This window comes from Schistocerca serialis, chromosome 6, assembly GCF_023864345.2.
Source record: "Schistocerca serialis cubense isolate TAMUIC-IGC-003099 chromosome 6, iqSchSeri2.2, whole genome shotgun sequence".
NCBI classification, from domain to species: domain Eukaryota; kingdom Metazoa; phylum Arthropoda; class Insecta; order Orthoptera; family Acrididae; genus Schistocerca; species Schistocerca serialis.
Window position 1 is genome coordinate 214,108,557 of NC_064643.1, and position 23,176 is coordinate 214,131,732.

The 23,176-nt window shown below is 43.6% G+C and overlaps 1 protein-coding gene across 1 annotated transcript in view; it reads left to right on the top strand.

The window, feature by feature from the left end:
• Positions 1 to 23,176, top strand: part of LOC126484517 (venom dipeptidyl peptidase 4-like) — a 314,011-nt gene that overhangs the window by 75,235 nt on the left and 215,600 nt on the right. Inside the window, exons 3-4 of the mRNA XM_050108064.1 lie at positions 16,067 to 16,152; positions 17,925 to 18,005. Coding sequence (XP_049964021.1) covers positions 16,067 to 16,152; positions 17,925 to 18,005 — 167 coding nt within the window. The remainder of the gene's footprint in view (positions 1 to 16,066; positions 16,153 to 17,924; positions 18,006 to 23,176) is intronic.

Below are 23,176 nucleotides of genomic sequence, written 5' to 3' on the forward strand. Positions count from 1 at the left end.
TTGGGGAAGGAGACCAGACAGCGAGGTCATCGGTCGCATCGGATTAGGGAAGGACGGGGAAGGAAGTCGGCCGTGCCCTTTGAAAGGAACCATCCCGGCATTTGCCTGGAGTGATTTAGGGAAATCACGGAAAACCTAAATCAGGATGGCCGGACGCGGGATTGAACCGTCGTCCTCCCGAATGCGAGTCCAGTGTCTAACCACTGCGCCACCTCGCTCGGTGAAGACAGTTCTGACTCTTGACATGCAGACAGGTAATGGGCCACAACAGAGCAAACCCACCGCAGAGTCAGTCGAAGTTTTGAAGAATATTGGTAGGTAGGTCATCACAGAGCAGACCCACTGTAGTCCTGGTAGAGATTATGGTATTGGTGGGCCATCAAAGATGCAGACCCACTGTAGTCCTTGTAGAGACGGCCAGCTGCCATCTGTTGTGGCAGTGCAGGTGCACAATCACCATCTAAGAGTCTTGCGGACTATATAGCAAGTCTATGAACCACCACTTGTTCACTCACAAAGTTTTTGAAAAAAAAAAGCCTAAATAGCCTACTTACAAAGTGACCTATAAACGCTTCCCCCTGCCCAACCCTCTTTCTACGCTCAGACCCTACCAATAAGGATTTTTAGTATGTTGTTCATGGCACTCTCTCGTGACGCTATATAAAAATTTGTGACCGCACGAATTCTTTCCCATATTCGATCTTCTTTGGTCTTCGTTGACTGGGCTAAGAGTGGCAAACAGATAAGTTGCACAAATTACCGACAACCCCAAATTGCTGAAAATATATCACAACAAGAGCAGCGCAAAATACAGCAAGCTGTGTGTCTAAAAACCCATCACTGCCAATATCGCCTCTGAGAGTAAAATCCAAGCAAATGAACAGGTGCATGAAAGAGCAGGTCAATCGTTTCCACGTAAAGTGTAATACGACAGGGCCCCGCTCAAATCAGTCATTTAAGGGAACAATCGCCCGAAGAGGAAGACATAAGTTGTGCTCCTGCACTTTACATAGTTTCAGTGAGATGTACTGACTCTACATTGTTCATCTTTGTCACGCTAGTATAAAAGGCAACAAGACATGAGCTAAGTGCAAAATCCGTGCGATGTGCCGAGTTCCGGTATTTATTCGTGTGGGAGTGAAATCACGTATATGAACGTGAATGAATGCACGGATTTTAGAAATTTCGAAATTTACGAGAGTTGCAAGAAACCTATATCGTAATAAATCGGAATTTGCGAATTAGTTACTGTAGCACATATTATAGCTAACATAACTCGTAGCACTTAATTCATTTAATTTTACCTTCAATAGGCGTGTATGTTGCCTGTATTTATCATGAACTAACGCTATTTTTGAATTTGTTACCGGCTATAACCTCAAAGAAAGTTTCAGGAAATCAGTAACTTTCACTCAAGGTTTTCCTGTTGCATTAATAGACATCTCGTTCTGTGCTCTAATCACTTCATTTTTTGAAGGTAACTGATAATACTTTTAGCTTAAAAGATTCAGAAATTAAAAGAAACTATGCAGGCTTATTTTGAAGTTGTTTGTTTCCTGTCCTGTAAGAGATTGCATCAGCCACAATATAGCCCAACTGTGAATGATTTTCTCGATCACAGGACTAGAAAGTTGATGCTCGTATGCAGCTGGAGATCGCCCTGACTACTCTCAAACAACCGCGTGGGTTGTGGGTATGCAGGGAGAGCTCCCAAGAACCATGTACCAGAGATAACCAAAGCTACTCGAAATACTTTTCTCTCCTGCGGGTCCCAACTCCTCTACAGGAAGTCGACATCTATCGCTACTCGTCAACTTGACTGTCAGTTGTTTGCAAGTGGTAGGACTAGGCATCCTGCACAAGGACGACAGGGACCAGGGAGGACTCAATGTGTTACACCAGTTCCTCTAACCAACAAGTTCGAGGTTTTTGTCATCGAGTGAAACTGGAACAGAGCCAATAAGACTCACTTCACTTTTTCGTAAACCTGCTGTGTCCTGTGTCAAGAGGAGGCAAATACGAAGGTAAAGGAGTCTACCATTCTTTGGAGTTCAATTTTACGGCTAATAATGATATCCATAAGGAAAATGGCAGCAAAGGATGGTAAGGAACATCAGGCGTACTCAGTGTGTACACCTGGGGCCTCATTCAATATGTTGAAGAGGGTATCCCGGCAGACACTGGGGGAGCAGGTTCCAACTAACTGCATGTTATAGCGCACTTTGAAACAAATAATGTCTTTCGTCTGCGCTCCGAGTCATACCTGGATCACTACAAAAATTTCCAGAGGAGGTTAAGAAAATCCTTGATCACAGAGTTTCAACGACACTCACAATTTTCAACATTGTGCCCAGAACTGATCGTGGCTCTTTCGTTCTGATTCGAGTTGAAGGATTGAACCAGAGAATTTGAAGGTTTTGTAACAGGCTAGGAGGTGAATATCTGGACTTTGTTTTTTGTTTGTTTGTTTGTCTTGCAAATAATTAGAATAGCACATCATTCAGTGTTAGTCAATTGGGTATTTTATATCATTACAGAAAATTAATTGCATTTATAAGTAATAAAAATTAGTTGATAACCAAACTTCTGCACTTTTATGTAACCAAAGTAATTACTTTAGACGCAAGTACAGTTTACATGCACAATCATAAAAAATGTACAAATATTGTCGTTATTTTGTACTCAATAGAACGTTCTTCATCATGATCAAAGCCAAGAGCATCGTGTTATTATTAATAAATACAAAAGTTGTTTATGGTTAACAAAAACATGTTTTATGTAAGTTCGACGAAATATTGAACAGATGTTTGATATGTTTTGTTTTGTGCGCTTTTTCATTTTACTTTTTTTTCAGAAAGCTGCGTTTTCTAGCACTATATGATAAATCTGTATCTTTTTTTAATATGTACTACAACATGCACCTGTTTTACGTCGCAAATCAACAACTTTCGAATAAAAGCTGGATTACAGATTGACACTTTCAATTTTGTTCATTGTTACATAACAGACAAGAGGAAAACGATGTAGAACAAAAACGCTACGCATGTTACGTGGCCCTTTTTTATATACTCGTTCAGTTTCTAGACGGTTCATCGCTTCCGGTTTCTAGGTGATCTAGAAGACCACTGATCTCAGACATAAAGAAAGCGACTCTTATGAGAAAACTCCCAATATGTATGCAACCCACCTAACGTACAGGTAACGTGGGCATGAACTTAACTGATCAAAGGTATTAGAAAAACTGCTGCAGTTTACGCTTACCTATGATAGTCTAGGATATCCCACAATAGTTTTATAACTCTCATTACAGCACATGTGCTGACGGAAGAAACGTAGCGTTTTCGTTATAAAATAAGAAAATGCACGCGGAACTGTTAACACAGCGATAGTAAATGTAATAAATATTTTGACGCGTGTAGCCCAACATACAACAAGACACACAGTACCAAAATCCGTTACAGACTGTACAAAAGTAGGGTACAAGTAAAACAGTCAACACTGCATGACTAATAATATTTCGTGACACGAAGTAATGAACAAAAACCCACTGAAGATCGCACACAAAGCGACAAAAGATGTTTGAGCGAAAAAACCGTGCCTAGCAAAAGGCGAAAATTCCCTTCAAGTTTCTTCAGTTCTTATCGATCCATTAACAGTGTTACCTGATGAGTACTAAGGCTTGGGTACACGTGAGAGTATTTTGCTCTCATACAGTTTGATACTATCAGCTAATACTCGCAGAATTGTTTACATTGGGAGGATATTTTCGCTGATAATTACTGTCCGATAGTTCTTTGCGAGTGCTTTCTGTAAGTGTCTTAGAGTGTTGCGAGAGCAGATGTTGGAAGTGTTTGCATACAGTAACGTGAGAGCGTATGTGAGAGCTGAGAGATAACTCTCCGAGAGATTATCCTGTAGTAGTTCCTTTGCTGAAGGAAGAGCCTGCGACGGAAGAGCATCGAGTTGCGGCTGCACTTTTAATACCTTTAGTGGCAAAGAAGAAACGTGAATGACCGTACTCGTGTTGGATAAATGAGCATATTATGCATCGGAATGTGTGTGGAGCATGCAAAAATTCATTGTAGAGCTTGTGATGCAAAAACCACAACAATATCGAAACTATACGAGAATGAAAGCGATGATGATGGAAGGAACAGTCTTTATAATGAGATCAAAAATTTGCCAGTCTAGATATTGTTATGGGTAAATCCGTTAGCGTTAAAGACAGACTGCTTGTAACACTAATATTTATGACATCAGGTATGTTTATTCTCCCCCCCCCCCCCTCCCCCATGAACCATAGACCTTGCCGTTGGTGGGGAGGCTTGCGTGCCTCAGCGACACAGATAGCCGTACCGTAGGTGCAATCACAACGGAGGGGTATCTGTTGAGAGGCCAGAAAAACGTGTGGTTCCTGAAGAGGGGCAGCAGCCTTTTCAGTAGTTGCAGGGGCAACAGTCTGGATGATTGACTGATCTGGCCTTGTAACAATAACCAAAACGGCCTTGCTGTGCTGGTACTGCGAACGGCTGAAAGCAAGGGGAAACTACGGCCGTAATTTTTCTCGAGGGCATGCAGCTTTACTGTATGGATAAATGATGATGGCCTCCTCTTGGGTAAAATATTCCGGAGATAAAACAGACCCCCATTCGGATCTCTGGACGGGCACTACTCAAGAGGACGTCGTTATCAGGAGAAAGAAAACTGGCGTTCTACGGATCGGAGCGTGGAGTGTCAGATCCCTTAATCGGGCAGGTAGGTTAGAAAATTTAAAAAGGGAAATGGATAGGTTAAAGTTAGATACAGTGGGAATTTGTGAAGTTCGGTGGCAGGAGGAACAAGACTTTTGGTCAGGTGAATACAGGGTTATCAAATAGGCGTAATGCAGGAGTAGGTTTAATAATGAATAAAAAACTAGGAGTTCGGGTAAGCTACTACAAACAACGTAGTGAACGCATTATTGTGACCAAGATAGACACGAAGCCCACGCCTACAACAGTAGTACAAGTCTATATGCCAACTAGCTCTGCAGATGACGAAGAAATTGAAGAAATGTATGATGAGATAAAAGAAATTATTCAGATAGTGAAGGGAGACGAAAATTTAATAGTCATGGGTGACTGGAATTCGATAGTAGGAAAAGGAAGAGAAGGAAACGTAGTAGGTGAATATGGATTAGAGTAAGAAATGAAAGAGGAAGCCGCCTGGTAGAATTTTTCACAGAGCACAACATAATCATAACTAACACTTGGTTCAAGAATCATAAAAGGAGGTTGTATACGTGGAAGAAGTCTGGAGATACTGGGAGGTGTCAGATAGACTATATAATGGTAAGACCGAGATTTAGGAACCAGGTTTTAAATTGTAAGACATTTCCAGGGCCAGATGTGGACTCTGACCACAATCTACTGGTTATGAACTGTAGATTAAAACTGAAGAAACTGCAAAAAGGTGGGAATTTAAGGAGATGGGACCTGGATAAACTGACTAAACCAGAGATTGTACAGAGTTTCAGGGAGAGCAGAAGGGAACAATTGACAGGAATGGGGGTAAGAAATACAGTAGAAGAAGAATAGGTAGCTTTGAGAGATGAAGTAGTGAAGGCAGCAGAGGATCTAGTAGGCAAAAAGACTAGGGCTAGTAGAAATCCTTGGGTAACAGAAGAAATATTGAATTTAATTGATGAAAGGAGAAAATATAAAAATGCAGTAAATGAAGCAGGCAAAAAGGAATACAAACGTCTCAAAAATGAGATCGACAGGAAGTGCAAAATGGCTAAGCAGGGATGGCTAGAGGACAAATGTAAGGATGTAGAGGCTTATCTCACTAGGGGTAAGATAGATACTGCCTACAGGAAAATTAAAGAGACCTTTGGAGAAAAGAGAACCACTTGTATGAATATCAAGAGCTCAGATGGAAACCCAGTTCTAAGCAAAGAAGGGAAAGCAGAAAGGTGGAAGGAGTATATAGAGGGTCTATACAAGGCTGATGTACTTGAGGACTATATTACGGAAATGGAAGAGCATGTAGATGAAGGTAAAACGGGAGATACGACACTGTGTGAAGAGTTTGACAGAGCACTGAAAGACCTGAGTCGAAACAAGGCCCCGGGAGTAGACAGCATTCCATTAGAACTACTGACGGCCTTGGGAGAGCCAGTCCTGACAAAACTCTACCATCTCGTGAGCAAGATGTATGAGACAGGCGAAATACCCTCAGACTTCAAGAAGATTATAATAATTCCAATCCCAAAGATAGCAGGTGCTGACAGATGTGAAAATTACCGAACAATCAGTTTAATAAGTCACGGATGCAAAATACTAACGCGAATTCTTTACAGACGAATGGAAAAACTGGTAGAAGCCGACCTCGGGGACGATCAGTTTGGATTCCGTAGAAATATTGGAACACGTGAGGCAATACTGACCCTTCGACTTATCTAAGAAGCTAGATTAAGGAAAGGCAAACCTACGTTTCTAGCATTTGTAGACTTAGAGAAAGCTTTTGACAATGTTGATTGGAATACTCTCTTTCAAATTCTGAAGGTGGCTGGGGTAAAATACAGGGAGCGAAAGGCTATTTACAATTTGTACAGAAACCAGGTGACAGTTATAAGAGTCGAGGGGCATGAAAGGGAAGCAGTGGTTGGGAAAGGAGTGAGACAGGGTTGTAGCCTCTCCCCGATGTTATTCAATCTGTATATTAAGCAAGTAGTGAAGGAAACAAAAGAAAAATTCGGAGTAGGTATTAAAATCCATGGAGAAGAAATAAAAACTTTGAGGTTCGCCGATGACATTGTAATTCTGTCAGAGACAGCAAAAGACTTGGAGGAGCAGTTGAATGGAATGGATAGTGTCTTGAAGGGAGGATATAGGATGAACATCAACAAAAGCAAAACGAGGATAATGGAATGTAGTCGAATTAAGTCGGATGATGTTGAGGGTATTAGATTAGGAAATGAGACACTTAAAGTAGTAAAGGAGTTTTGCTATTTGGGGAGCAAAATAACTGATGATGGACGAAGTAGAGAGGATATAAAATGTAGACTGGCAATGGCAAGGAAAGCGTTTCTGAAGAAGAGAAATTTGTTAACATCGAGTATAGATTTAAGGGTCAGGAAGTCGTTTCTGAAAGTATTCGTATGGAGTGTAGCCATGTATGGAAGTGAAACATGGACGATAAACAGTTTGGACAAGAAGAGAATAGAAGCTTTCGAAATGTGGTGCTACAGAAGAATGCTGAAGATTAGATGGGTAGATCACATAACTAAGGGGGAGGTGTTGAATAGAATTGGGGAGAAGAGAAGTTTGTGGCACAACTTGACTAGAAGAAGGGATCGGTTGGTAGGACATGTGCTGAGGCATCAAGGGATCACCAATTTTGTATTGGAGGGCAGTGTGGAGGGTAAAAATCGTAGAGGGAGACCAAGAGATGAATACACCAAGCAGATTCAGAAGGATGTAGGTTGCAGTAGGTACTGGGAGATGAAGAAGCCTGCGCAGGATAGAGTAGCATGGAGAGCTGCATCAAACCAGTCTCAGGACTGAAGACCACAACAACAAATACCTTTCAAAAAACGCGATGAAAATGGAATTCTCGACCGTATTGTATGAGAATCTGGCGTTGAGCATTTGTGGACATACATTTATTTCAACGTTGTTACTTGTATTGACTTATGAAACCACTCTTAAATTCCTGAAACTATGTTCCTCAACAACCAATATAATAATATAATCAATAAATACCACGCCATATGAAATTATAGATACAGCTATGTTACTTGAAGTTGAATGGCAGCTTTCCTCGTTACACAGCGATTACTTTCAAACATAATTTCACTTGTTTCTCTATGTTAATTAATCGATGTTATAAAATACTTTCTCTGATTCCTTAAATTGTGGATATTCTGGTAAATTTCTTTTGAGGAGGTGATACAAACTGTAGCCATTTCAGGCAACAAACTGTGCTACTTATCCCACTTTGTTTCGTCCAGTCACTGTACATTCCGCAACGCTGGCCTTTTCTCGTACACACTAATTAAATGCACAACTTCGTCCTGAGGCCACATTCTGGCAGCTTTCTTCATTACTTCTTTTGCCAATACATCGCTGACGTTCACTCATAGTAGTCAACTGTCTCGACAATGCTGATATACAATTATTGTGCAACTAATGGCAATGTTCATGTGGCACAGTTGGTAGCGCGCTAGACTTTCGTTCACACTATCATAATAAGGTTGGATCGAGTCTCAAGAGTCCCAGGTTTCTTATTTTCATTTCTTAATTCTGCATAATATGTCTACGAAGTTTTGTAAGTTATTTGCTGCGCAGCATTGTTTTAGTCTAGGACTTCCGACATTGGCTGAGTTTTTTTTTTTGTTATGGTTTTAGGGCGCAAAACTGCTACGGTCATTAGCGCCCGGTCTGTGACTTAGGAAAAGGTAAGTAAACGAAACTGGAAACCAGCAGCAATGGGAACGAAACTCAAAAAATTGGAGAAACTAAAAACAGAAGGAAAGCTTAAAAAACCACTATAGAAGGGGGTTGGTTGTCCCCAAAAAGAGCTTCAAATGACTGACGTCATCTCACTGGCACTAATAAACTCAAGAACGCGATCGGCTGAGCGCGTGTCATCTGCTAAAATTGACGATATATCAGGCGACAGCTGTAGACGGGCGCGTGACGGATTAAAATAGGGGCACTCAATTAAAAGGTGTCTTACCGTCCACAGCTGAGAGCAGTGGGGACAGAGTGGGGGAGGATCGCCACTTAAAAGATGTCGATAGCTAAAAAGACAGTGCCCTATCCGGAGTCTAGTTAAAATTACCTCCTCCCGACGACGAGTTCGGGAGGAAGCGGTCCAAGCACGGGGAAGAGCTTTCACGTCCCGCAATTTATTATTGGGAAGTGTCGACCAATGTGCGTGTCATAAAAGAACAACACGACGACATAAAACACTCCGTAGATCGGCGAAGGGAATCGTGCGAATAGCTGGCCGAAGAAGTGAGACCGCAGCCTTGGCCGCTATATCGGCCGCCTCATTTCCACAGATACCAACATGTCCTGGGATCCAGAGGAACGCCACAGAGACGCCCCCCAAGTGGAGCAAGTGTAGGCAGTCCTGAATCGGTGGACCAGATGGTGGACAGGGTAGGGAGCTTGGAGACTGAGGAGAGACCTGAGAGAGTCTGAACAGATAACATACTGTATCCGCTGATGGCGACGGATGTATTGGACAGCCTGGAGAACAGCGTAAAGCTCCGCAGTATAAACCGAACACTGGTCGAAAAGCCGAAATCGATTTGGGGTGTCGTCAACAATATAGGCACTCCCTACACCAAACGATGTTTTTGAGCCATCAGTGTAAATAAATGTGGCTTCCTTCATTTGTGCACATAGAGCAGCAATGCCCGACGATAAACAAGTGAAGGGGTACCATCCTTGGGACACTGACAAAGGTCACGGAGCAGGCAGGTCCGGGGACAGAGCCAAGGCGGTGCTGTACCCCAAGTTGTCAAGAAAGTTTTAGGAAAGCGGAAGGAAAGAGAATGGAGCAGTTGACGGAAGTGGATTCCCGGTGGTAGTAGGGAGGAAGGACGGCCTGCATACCCTAAATCCAAGGAGGCGTCGAAAAAAATGTCATGGGCCGGATTAGCAGACATGGAAGACAGATGGCTAGCATAACGACTCAGAAGGACAACTCGCCGATTGGACAGCGGAGGTTCAGAAGTCTCAGCATAAAGGCTTTCCACAGGGCTGGTGTAAAAAGCTCCAGACACTAAACGTAATCCACGGTGGTGGATAGAGTCGAGACGCCGAAGAATAGACGGCCGAGCAGAGGAGTAAACTATGCTTCCATAGTCCAATTTCGAGCGCATAAGGCACGATAGAGGCGGAGAAGGACCACTCGGTCCGCTCCTCAGGAGGTACCGTTCAGGACACGGAGGGTGTTGAGGGATAGCAGACAGCGAGCCTAAAGATAGGAAACGTGGGAGGACCAGCACAGTTTTCTGTCAAACATAAGACCCAAGTATTTAGCGACGTCCGAAAACGGAAGGTTGACAGGTTCTAGATGTAAGGAAGGTGGAAAAAACTCCGTACGACGCCAAAAATTAACACAAACGGTCTTACTGGGAGAAAAGCGGAAGCCTGTTTCGATGCTCCAAGAGTGGAGGCGATCGAGACATCCTTGAAGACGTCGTTCAAGAAGGCTGGTCCGTTGACAGCTATAGTAGATCGCAAAATCGTCCACAAAGAGGGAGCCCGAGACATAAGGAAGGAGACAATCCATAATTGGATTTATGGTAATGGCAAACAGTACAACACTTAGCACGGAGCCCTGGGGTACCCCGTTTTCTTGGGAGAAGGTACGGGAGAGAGTAGTGTTCACCCGCACTTTAAATGTGCACTCTGCCATAAATTCGCGAAGAAAAAGGGGCAGCCGACCTCGAAAGCCCCAAGAGAACAGTGTGCGGAGGATGCCTGTACTCCAACAGGTATCGTATGCTCTCTCCAGATAAAAAAATATTGCTACTGTTTGGCGTTTCCGGAGAAAATTGTTCATGATATAAGTGGAGAGGGCAACAAGATGGTCAACTGCAGAACGATGCTTTCGGAAACCGCACTGGGCAGGTGTTAAAAGATTTCGGGTCTCCAGCCACCTAGCTAAACGGCAATTCACCATACGCTCGAAAACCTTACATACACTACTCGTGAGAGCAATGGGGCGATAGCTAGAGGGGAGATGTTTGTCCTTTCCAGGTTTCGGAACAGGAACGACGATAGCTTCCCGCCATCGTCTGGGAAAAGTACTGTCGGTCCAAATTCGATTATAAAGGCGAAGGAGGTAACGCAGACTATGGTATGATAAATCTAGCAACATTTGTATGTGGATACCATCCGGTCCTGGGGTGGAGGAGCGAGAAGAAGAGAGTGCATGTTGGAGTTCCCGCATGGAGAAAACAGTATTGTAGGTTTCGCAATTTTGAGAGGAGAAAGCAAGAGGTTGCACTTCCGCTGCACGTTTCTTTGGGAGAAACGCTGGCGGGTAATTTGAAGAGCTCGAAATCTCAGCAAAGTGTTGACCCAATGAGTTAGAAATTGCGACGGGGTCCACTAATGTATAATGCGCGACAGTGAGCCCAGAGACCGGGGAGAAACTAGGCGCGCCAGATAACCGTCGAATCCGACTCCAAACTTCCGAGGAGGGAGTGAAGGTGTTAAATGAGCTAGTAAAGAAGTCCCAGCTTGCCTTCTTGCTATCGCGGATGACGCTACGGCATCGCGCACGAAACTGCTTATAGCGGATACAGTTGCCCAAAGTAGGATGGTGTCTGAAAACGCGAAGAGCACGTCGCCGCTCATGTATTGCGTCATGGCATGCCTCGTTCCACCAAGGAACTGGGGGGGCGCCGGGGCAATGCGGAGGTGCGAGGTATTGAACGTTCCGCAGCTGTAAGAATAACGTCTGTAATATGAGTGACCTCATCGTCGACGCTAGGAAAGTGACGGTCATCGAATGTCGCTAGAGACGAAAAAAGTGTCCAATCGGCTTGGGCCAACTTCCAGTGTCAGGGGCGCATATATGGCAGTTGTGGCTGCAATCGAAGGACACATGGAATGTGGTCACTCGAGTGTGTATCAGCAATGGCGAACTATTCGAAGCGCCGAGTTAGCGGAACAGTACCGACCGAAAGGTCCAAATGAGAGAAATTTGTCGTGGAGGCAGACAAAAATGTAGGGTCCCCAGTGTTGAGGCAAACAAGATACGCTTGGTGGAAGACGTCTATCAATAGTGAGCCACGCGGACAAGGATGTGGAGATCCCCAAAGCGCGTGGCGGGCATTGAAGTCCCCAACCAGCAAATAGGGGGGGGGGGGGGGGGGGTGGAAGCTGACCAAGAAGATGAAGGAGATCAGCTCGTGCCATTAGTGTGGACGATGGAATGTATACAGTACAAAGAGAGAAGGTGTATCCAGAAAGGGAAAGACGGACAGCGACTGCTTGGAAGGAAGTGTTTGAGGGGATTGGGTAATAATGGAGAGTATCATGGAGAAGAATCATGAGTCCTCCATGGGTTGGAGTGCCTTCAACAGAGGGGAGATCAAATCGGACTGACTGAAAATGGGGGAAAACAAAGCGGTCATGGGGACGCAGCTTTGTTTCCTGAAGACAAAAGATGACCGGCGACTAGGATCGTAAGAGGATCGACAATTCATCCCGATTGGCTCGAATGCTGCGGATATTCCAATGGATAATGGACATAGAGTGGACAGAAAATAGAAGAATGTGACCAAGGTTGCTGTCAACTCAACGACTGCTCAGAACTTGCGACCGACAGCGTGGAACGGAATTCAGCCGAAGGCAGAAGATCCTGATCCATAGGTTGCTCAGGAACAGCTCCTGCCACCAGTGATCGGCCGGTTGATCAGCCGCCAGCAGTGCGCCTCGGCGACACAGAAGACGGCCGAGGGCGGCTACCGCCAGGTGGTGCTGTAGATGAGAGACGCCGTGGCGGTGAAGGAGAGGAACTGGGTTTCTTATTAGCCTTCTTGGAAACAGGATGTTTAGATGAAGAAGGAACCGATGGTTGTGAAGTTGGGGTATGTAAAAAATCTTCAGGAGTAGGCTCTTTTTTGGAAGTCCAGGTGTCTGACTTTTGGGCTCGAGATTTAGCAGAACCCGATGAAGGGTGAGCCCTAGAGTGAGCAGGCGAAAGTGGGGAGGTTGAACAGGCGATCTTTGCGCTGGCTGATCTGACGACCGTGGCACTAAAGGTGAGATCACAAGTCTGCGTGGGCGCCTCCTTTGTTGGCCGAGGAGGGGCAAGGACAGTGCTGTATTTACCTGTGTGAGGCACAGTCGGCTTTCGACTGGCAAATAATTTTCGAGCAGCAAAGGGCGACACCTTTCCTTCACTCTGATTTCCTGAATGAGCTTTTCGTCTTAAAAAATGGGGCAATCTCTAGAGAAAGCAGCGTGGTCACTCATACAGTTGATGCAACGAGGGGATGGAGGTGGACAAGCGCCCTCATGGGTATGCTTGCCACACGTAACACATTTGGCCGCATTGGAACAGGACTGGCTGGTATGATTGAACCGCTGACACCGATAGCAACGCGTAGGGTTTGAGATGTGAGGGCGAACGGAAATTATCTCATAGCCCGATTTTATGTGCAATGGGAGTTGAACTCTGTCAAATGTCAAGAAGACAGTACGGGTTGGAACGATGTTCGTGTCAACCCTTTTCATGACTCGAACAGCCGTTACGCCCTGGTCAGACAGGTAGTGCTGAATTTCCTCGTCGGACAATCTGTCGAGGGAGCTTGTATAAACGACCCCACGTGAGGAATTTAAAGTGCGGTGCGCTTCCACCCGGACAGGGCAGGTGTGTAGCAGTGTAGTTTCTAACAACAAGGTGCCATTTCGTAATCTGGAACAAGACTTTACAGGACCTGCAATTGCGTTGACACCTTTCTGAATAATGAAAGGGTTGACCGTGGAGAAGTCGTGACCTTCGTGAAATCGAGAAACAACAAGGAACTGTGGGAACGATTAAAGAACTGTCTGTGGCTGAGACTCATTGAACTTACGCTTGTGAGCAGACATAGTAGAAGTTGAGGAAACCATTGCAGAAGTATCCCCCATGATTACCGGCGTCTCTGATGGCGCGCTCCTCCCTTGTGGGGGCCCTCTCTGAGGGCACTCCCGCCTTAGGTGATTGTTCACACCTCAGGTCACACCTCCTGAGAAACGGACGGAGGGACCAATCGGCACTTTCGAAAGGTATCAGCTCGGGTAATCACCCCTCCCTGGGTCCGGCCGTTACCAGGGGGTACGTACGTGTCCTACCTGTCTATCCGAGGCGGGGAATCATGCGTTACCCCGTCACCGTCTACGCATGAAAATGCGTGGGTCGGCCTTCAGACACGCACAGGGAGGAAAAAAGAGAAAGAGAAAAACAAAGAAAGGGAAAGGAAAGAAGAGAGGTCTCAAACGCCGCAGCGGAGAAAAGGGTAAAGAGAAGAGGTAAGGAAAAGAGGACAAGGGAAGGATGAAGACTTGCAAGTGTAGAAAGCGAAGAATGTGTTACATTTTCGAGCGTCCGTCTCCGGATGTAGGCACAAAACATACCCCCAGAGGGGGAGAAAGGGAAGAAAAGAGGTGGAGGTGAGGTGGGGGGGGGGCGAAGATGGGGGATGGGGAAGGAGGCGGAAAGGGAAGGTATGCAGCCCGGAAAGGAAGGAGGGCCACATTAGCTCGGCGTCCTGTGCTCGCTATGCACGTATCCACAAGAGTTGTGGACCCCCTGGGGGGATTGGCTGAGTGCTCGTGGCGTTCGTTTAGGATATGAAACGAGCGATTTATTCGCTCAGAAACGTGCCACGGCCGCGGGATACTTCGTGGGTACTTCTGTTTAATGTTTGCATAAGTATGGCAAAATACATTACCAAGATGTGGTAGTGTATAAAAAGTGCAACATGGCACAAATTTGAGACGCAGTATGGCCGCTGAGTACTCTCTGAGTACTCTGAGCTCTCCCGATAATGCCTGTATAGCTTTTCTTGTCCTGGATCTACAGTGAGCAGCTCCCGAAAGATGGAGTGTGCCGTCTACGTGAGTGGTCTAAACACTCCGAGCACAACTAACTGCGATCTTGCCCCACTGTCGGACAAACCCGGCTAACTAACTCTTGGTGCTGTTTGTGCGACACGTATTACTCGCAAAAGTTCTCTGAGAGTGAAATCTCTCACTTGAATATCTAGCTTAATATCTGCACTGCGTGAGACTCTTGCTGAAACACTGTGGTCTTCCTTGGTTGGTGTCTTAAGGGGCCTGCACACGTTCAGGACTTACTGACAATACTAATTTGTGAAACCTTCAATATATTGAAGGGACCTCTCAATGTCGATAACATCGACAAAAACTGTCAGTTGACAACGCGATTTTACAGGGTAAAGATTTAGAACTCGCAAAAAAAGTGTGCTGGAATTATATTAGTAATAGCTTGCAAGCAACAGAAAATAACACAAAAGAGGAAATTCTCCGAAGTTGGATGAAAAAAGATGGAGTGACTTTTGACATGTCAATTTGTTGACAAATCAATCATGGACCCGAAAGATTTCGTAAATTAATTTCCGATTAGGTCTGCATAGTACGACAAGTTGTTAGTCTTGATACGAGATAAAGCAGAGAAGCAAACTACGTTAATTAGAGAGGCAATCGCATTAGACAAGACTTTAGGAGTACCTTCAAGATGTCTGGCGATAGATTACTCTAAATCTCGAAGTTTAGTTGTGTAATATCAGAAAGCACTATTAATAAAATTCTGTGGAAACCTATGAGGCAATTATATCTGCCTGGCAAGGACCTGTTCAAGCAATTACCGTAAAACATTTTTTTTACGCTTTGTGATAATTTGGAAAAACTGAGGTGCAGTTCGCAATCCTCTTACTAATCACAGCAGATATATGACGCATTATTCGAAATAGGACCGTTTTTCTAAATTGTTGTGTAACAATATTCTGGACTATATTTTCAAATTAATGAGGTAAGCAGTGTTGTAGAGAATCCTCCGTCAACCATCCAAAGTGGCATATACAAATATCATCCTTGCCTAGGCCTCGTAATTCTTTTGTGTTAAAAACTCCTTAAAAATTCAGTCTGAGGTATGATATCGTCAACAGCAAATTGAAAAAATAAACAGTGTACACTAATACCTCGTGGTTAATTCTGAATCACTGAATATCTGAATGGAGAATGTTGTCACACCTTGGAAATTTGATCTCACATGTTCATTATGTATTGACAATACTGAGAATATTTTGAGGTCCATAAATACTGCTCATCAATATTTCTAGTACTGGCAATACGTCAATACGAGCCCTCAGACAGTCTACATATTGACAGTTTCACTATATTATTGAACGTGTGAGGGCCTCTATAGTCCTCATTGGGTCCCTCTCCATCTCTTGGTGTTTCAGTTTCTGCCATACCCAATTACTGTTTGCGCATGTAACTATACAAAGGCTTCGACGACGTAGTACTTGCAACATTTTCTGTTACAGACACGGCGTTGCTCTATGTGGACGAGGACAGGATGTTCTATTACGACCTCGATACAGTGGAGCACACAACGCTGGTGCCAAAGGAGGCAAGTGTTGTCTCAGTTATTTCCTACAAATAAATTGTTAAGGTTAAGTAAAGCGACTACAGTCCTAAGGAACTAATTTAATTCAAGATTCCTTCTTGCATTACAAACTGAACGAATTGCCAGGAATTCGTCTTCGTCCATGTGACAAAAGTCTGTAAATTTCAGAAGAGGAAATACTGCTTAGTGATTCGACATGAAGATTGTACTGATATGTGCGAGGTCAACCGGATACGAACAGTGCAGTAATTCATGGTAAAAATCTGTTGGGAATAATCCGTCTCCGTAATTCAGTGGTTAGTGTGTGTGGCTGCTACGTGAAGCATTCGGGTTGAATTCCTGGTACTGTGAGAAATATTTCCTAGATGTGCCTGTGTGTGTATGGGTGAGGAGGGGGGGAGAGACTGGACCAGGGTGTGCTCAGCCTTATCAGGGCAACAGAAGAACTATGTGAACGAAAAGTAGTGGCTCTATCGTCAAGAAAACTGACAATGGCCGGGAAAGCGGTGTACTAACCCCATGCACCTAATACGGTATCCCATGACGCCATTACAAGAGGACGACAAGGCGGTCGGTCGACCCCCATTGGCTCACCAGGGCCGCAACCCAAAGCTTTGCTGTGCCTGCCGTCGGGGAATAGTATTTCCTGCAGTTCACTGTTTATATCATTTGTGTATGAACTTTACAGCGAAACTACTGCCGTCGTCACAAGTTACTTTTCTCTGATACGCCTCACTGCTAAGAGCCTATGATTTCTTCGGTTTATAGTCTCTGAGATTTGATCAGCAAATATTTACAGTTTCAGTTTACAGCACTTGAGCCACAGACTTACAGTTACTCATCCATACCGGTTCGCTTCAGTTCTATATATTTGCTTTTATACTTATTCTGACGATTGTGTATTGCATCTCCACAGAGTAATGGCTCCAAGTAAACAAAATGACTAAAAATTGTCTGTAGAAGGTTAAGTGGCACAGGAAGGAAAAGTAAAAAACTGTCGAATCAAAGCATCTTCAGGCGTATCAATTTCCAGTTGTTATTTTATTTGAGCAACCAGTTTCAGTGCTACATTACACCTTCTTTAGGCCTCCTGACCGTCGTGTAGGAAGAATCCCACCTCTGGCCCAGCCTAAACAGTTTCCAGCATTCAGTGAGTGACTGGTATCCGCCGATTTTTGGAACAGTGAGCTCTTTGATCAATACTTGCAGGTGATGATCGAAGAGATCGTTGTGTCAAAAATCTACGGGTACATCACTGAATGCTGGCTTCTGTTTTGACTGGACCAGAGGTGGGAATCTTCCTACAAGTTGGTTAGGGGGCCTGAAGATGGCGTAATGTAGCACTGAAACTGGTTGTTCAAATAAAACAACAACTGGATATTGAGACGGCTGAAGATGTTTTGATTCGAGATTTTATACTGAACAGCCGAGGCTCCGCAACCATTTATGGAACGATGGACGTATACAAGAAAGAAAAGTATTTGTAAGCTACGCCGCGCGGGGTAGCCGTGCGGTTTGTGGCGCCTCACCACGGTTCGCGCGGCTCCCTCCATCGGAGGTTCGAGTCATCCCTCGGCCATGGGTGTGTAAATTAGTTTAAGTTAGATTAAGTAGTGTGTAAGCCTAGGGACCGATGACCTCAGCAGTTTGGTCCCATAGGAACTGACCACAAATTTCCAAAAAAATTCGAAAGCTGCACTGTCCAAAGCCATAACTACACATGTCATACAATATTAGAGTCACTTTAAAAAATAATGTTTTTTTTTTCTTTTCAGGTGTACTCTTATTTCAGCCCGGTAAAAAGAGCGCTGTCAAACGACTGGAGTTTCGTCCTTCTCGGTTATGACGCAGAGAAGGTAGGTCTCCCGTGCTATAAGTCAGCCTGCTTTATTATTTTATGTAGTCTTTTGGGTTGTAACTATCTTTCTCGTATCATCTCTAGAGTACTGTTGTATATTATCTTCGTTAGTCTTGCAAATTTAGTATCACTCAAAGCAGGATAGAAGATGAATCGTAAGGCTACCTGGAAAAAAAGAACGCAGTTGGAACACGCAACTTATACGTTCTTACCGCCTCGTAAAGTGTAGACCAGACGTGGCTTCGATTCAAAGAAATAGTATCGGCAGCAATTGAGAGATTTATACCAAATAAATTAACAAACGACGGAGCTGAACCTCCTTGGTACACAAAACGGGTTAGAACACTGTTACAGAAACAACGAAACAAATATGCCAAATTTAAACAGACGCAAAATCCCCAAGATTGGCGATCTTTTACAGAAGCTCGAAATTTAGCGCGGGCTTGAAGCGAGATGCCTCTAACAGTTTCCACAACGAAACTTTGTCTCGAAACCTGGCAGAAAATCCAAAGAGAGTCTGGTCGTATGTGAAGTATGTTAGCGGTAAGAGACAATCAATGTCTTCTCTGCGTGATAGCAATGGAGATATTATCGAAGACAGGGCTGCCAAAGCAGAGTTACTAAATACAGCTTTTCGAAATGCCTTCACAAAAGAAGATGAAGTAAATATTCCAGAATTCGAATAGAGAGCAGCTGCCAACATGTCTAACGTAGAAGTAAATATACTCGGTGTAGTGAAGCAACTTAAATCACTTAATAAAAGCAAGTATTCTGGTCCAGATTGTATACCAATTAGGTTCCTTTCGGAGTATGCTGATGCATTAGCTCCATACTTAACAATCATATACAACCGTTCGCTCGACGAAAGATCCGCACCCAAAGACTGGAAAATTGAACAGGTCACACCAATATTAAAGAAAGATAGTAGAAGTAATCCACTAAATTACAGGCCCATATCGTTAACGTCGATATGCAGCAGGATTTTAGAACATATATTGTGTTCGATCATTATGAATTACCTCGAAGAAAACCGTCTATTGACACACAGTCAACATGGGTTTAGAAAACATCGTTCCTGTGAAACACAATTTTATTCACATGACGTGTTGAGTGCTATTGACAAGGGATTTCAGATCGATTCCGTATTTCTGGATCTCCGTAAGGCTTTTGACACTGTACCACACAAGCGGCTCGTAGTGAAATTGCGTGCTTATGGAATATCGTCTCAGTTATGTGACTGGATTTGTGATTTCCTGTCAGAGAGGTCACAGTTCGTGGTAATTGACGGAAAGTCATCGAGTACAACAGAAATGATTTCTGGCGTGCCCCAAGGTAGTGTTATCGGCCCTTTGCTGTTGCTTATCTATATAAACGATTTGGGAGACAATCTGAGCAGCCGTCTTCGGTTGTTTGCAGATGACGCTGTCGTTTATCGACAAATAAAGTCATCAGAAGATCAAAACAAACTGCAAAACGACTTAGAAAGAGATCTGAATGGTACGAAAAGTGGCAGTTGACCCTAAATAACGAAAAGTGTGAGGTCATCCACATGAGTGCTAAAACTAAGTCGTTAAACTTCGGTTACACGATAAATCAGTCTAATCTAAAAGCCATAAATTCAACTAAATCTTAGCTATTATAATTACGAACGACTTAAATTTGAAGGAACACACAGAAAATGTTGTGGGGTAGGATAACCAAATAACCAAAGGCTGCGTTTCATTGGCAGGACACTTAGAAAATGTAACAGATCCATTAAGGAGACTGCCTACACTACGCTTGTCCGTCCTCTTTTAGAATACTGCTGCGCGGTGTGGGATCCTTACCAGATAGGACTGACAGAGTACATCGAAAAAGTTCAAAGAAAGGCAGCACGTTTTGTATTATCGCGAAATATGGAGGAGAGTGTCACAGAAATGATACAGGATTTGGGCTGGAAATCATTAAAAGAAAGGCGTTGTTCGTTGCGACGGAATCTTCTCACAAAATTCCAATCAGCAACTTTCTCCTCTGAACGCGAAAATATTTTGTTGACACCGACCTACATAGGGAGGAACGATCACCATGATAAAATAAGGGAAATCAGAGCTCTTATGGAAAGATATAGGTGTTCATTCTTTCCTCGCGCTATACGAGATTGGAATAATAGAGAATTGTGAAGGTGGTTCGATGAACCGTCTGCCAGGGACCTGAATGTGATTTGCAGAGTTCCATGAAGATGTAGATGTAGATGTGTTCTTCCTTGAACACCCACCTCCCTTGTGATACGTCAATGACAGGCTTCATTAATAATACTATCAACCAGATCTAGATTCTCTGTGTACATCGTATATCTATACAAGTAAAAAGTTAAAGTTCTTGTCGCGTTTCTCTGTCTGTATCTGAAGATGAAACTCAAGAACTATAGTAGGGATTGTGATGGGGTTTTCACTAATAGACAAACTGATTCACGAGGAAGGTATGTAGGTATCACTATCACCACATATAATAAACAAGTCGTTTGGCCGCATCTACTAACAAGGGAACCTCCCCATCGCACCCCCCTCAGATTTAGTTATAAGTTGGCACAGTGGATAGGTCTTGAAAAACTGAACACAGATCAATCGAGAAAACAGGAAGAAGTTGTGTGGAAGTATGAAAAAAAGAAGCAAAATATACAAACTGAGTAGTCCATGCGCAACATAGGCAACATCTAGGAGAATGTGAGCTCAGGAGCGCCGTGGTCCCGTGGTTAGCGTGAGCAGCTGCGGAACAAGAGTTCTTTGGTTCAAGTCTTCCCTCGAGTGAAAAGTTTAATTTTTTATTTTCAGACAATTATTATCTGTCATGTGACGCACATGCCGTCACCAGTGTCGTATAGAATATATCAGACGTGTTATCCTGTGGAGGAATCGGTTGACCTATGACCTTGCGATCAAATGTTTTCGGTTCCCATTGGAGAGCCACGTCCTTTCGTCTACTAATCGCACGGTTTTGCGGTGCGGACGCAAAACACAGACACTGAACTTATTACAGTGAACAGAGACGTCAATGAACGAACGGACACATCATAACTTTGCGAAAATAAAGAGAGTAAAATTTTCACTCGAGGAAGACTTGAACCAAATATCTCTCGTTACGCAGCTGCTCACGCTAACCACAGGACCACGGGGCTCCTGAGCTCACATTATCCTTGATGTTGCCTATCTTGCGCATGGACTACTCAGTTTGTATATTTTGCTTATTTTTTTCATAGTTTCACACAACTTCTTCCTGTTTTCTCGATAGATCTGTGTTCAGTTTTTCTAGGCCTATGCACTGTGCCAACTTATAACTACATCTGAGGGGGGTGCGATGGGGAGGTTCCCTTGTAAGTGCTACTCGCGTGAATCCGGGAGAGGTCGCTAGTGTGTTATACAGGGCGTTTGTTTCAACTTTAGACAACTAAATATCTCAAAAGCGACGAATCGTCCGAGAAAAAAGTTCTAGGTGAAAAGTTAATGTCAGTGAAGGGGACATTTGTCTCTCATACAGCTGACCACCTTACCATCTCTCCTGCTTAGGAGGAGCCAACCTTGTAATTTCAAATGGGAAATCCACAATTTTATTGTATACTCGGATTCTGTACCAAAAAATACGTACGGTTTACTCGAGGCGTTGTTTCCAATTCGTGATAGATGGAGCTGTAAACGACAAATGCCGTGTGCGCCTGCTTTTGCAATTAAGAACTTGCGCTTTTAGTTCTACATTTCATTTACGATTTAAATCTAAACCTTTGTGATGAAATGAAATAATTTATGACTCAGCTGCAACTAGGCACTTAAATAATCTAAATAAATTATTTCATTTCATCGTGTATGTGTACGGCTGCAGGGTCATGAATGATGTCTGTTCTTTCGGACATGTGTGAAAGAACAGACACCACACATATAGAAATGTAAATCTTCGTGTTCCAATGGCGGCTAGACATTGAAATTTCTGGCAAATAAGCTACTTGTATGGTAACGTAGTTGTCTGTTCCGTACGGGGTTGGTTGTGGTGAGTATCCAAACCATCGGAATGCTTGATTTGCGGGCAGCCTTCGAACCTCACCATCAGGCTGACTGGTTTCAGTTTGTGTTTCCATCCAACCACTGTAACTCTCCCGCTGATCGCAACGCGGCTACTGGCGGAATGGGCATATGATTAGTGAAACTGAACGGTTTAAATTTCTAGGTGTTCAGACAGATAGCAAACTGCCGTGGAAAGCCCACGTTCAGGATCTTGTTCAAAGACTTAATGTTGCCATTTTTACTATTCGGACTGTATCTGAAGTAAGTGATAGTTCGACACGAAAAAGAGTCTACTAATTTTCATTCGCTTATGGTGTATGGTATTATACTTGGGGTAACTCTTCTCATTCTCAAAGGATATTTTTGGCTCAGAAACGGGCAGTTCGGGCAATAAGTGGTGTAAGATTGCGAAACTCTTGTTGACCCCTGTTCAAAAAATAGCCTGGGTATTCTGACATTGGCTTCTCAATATATATGTTCTTTACTGTCGTTTCTTGTTATCAGTATCAGCTTATCCCAAGAATTACCAGCTTTCACTCAGTTAATACTAGCCAGAAATCCAGTCTGCATCTGGATCGCGCTTCTACGACTCTTGTGCAGAAAGGTGTGCAGTATACCGCCGCATCCATTGTCAATAAGCTACCAAAGGAATTCAAAAATCTTAGCAGTAATCTACGTGATTTCAAATCGAAGCTCAAGAGTTTCCTCATGGGTCCAGTCTGGCAGTGTATGGGGTGTAGAAAAGTTCCTGCCTTCCACTATTATTTTAGTACTACACACTCACGTCATGGTGTCAGATTCCTCTTAAGCGATGTTGTAGTGTGCAGATAATAATTTCTTTTTAACACACTTAAGCACCAGGTTAGTGCACATCTGTTCGATGCTAAGTATTAATTTCCAAGCCATATTAGATTGGCAATTGTTTGAATGTGTAATCATTTAAATAATATGCTATGGTAATTGTTGAACATTTAAGGTAATACGATCTCACAAAGCTGGTACCTCGGTAAATCACCAAAATACATTTCATTTGCCGCCAGTTGCAAGAAAATGAAAAAAACGGAGTTGCATAAAATGTAGAGACATATGGTGGAACAAAAGTGGGGAGTCTGTGTGGTGATTAGTCACGAATCTTCCT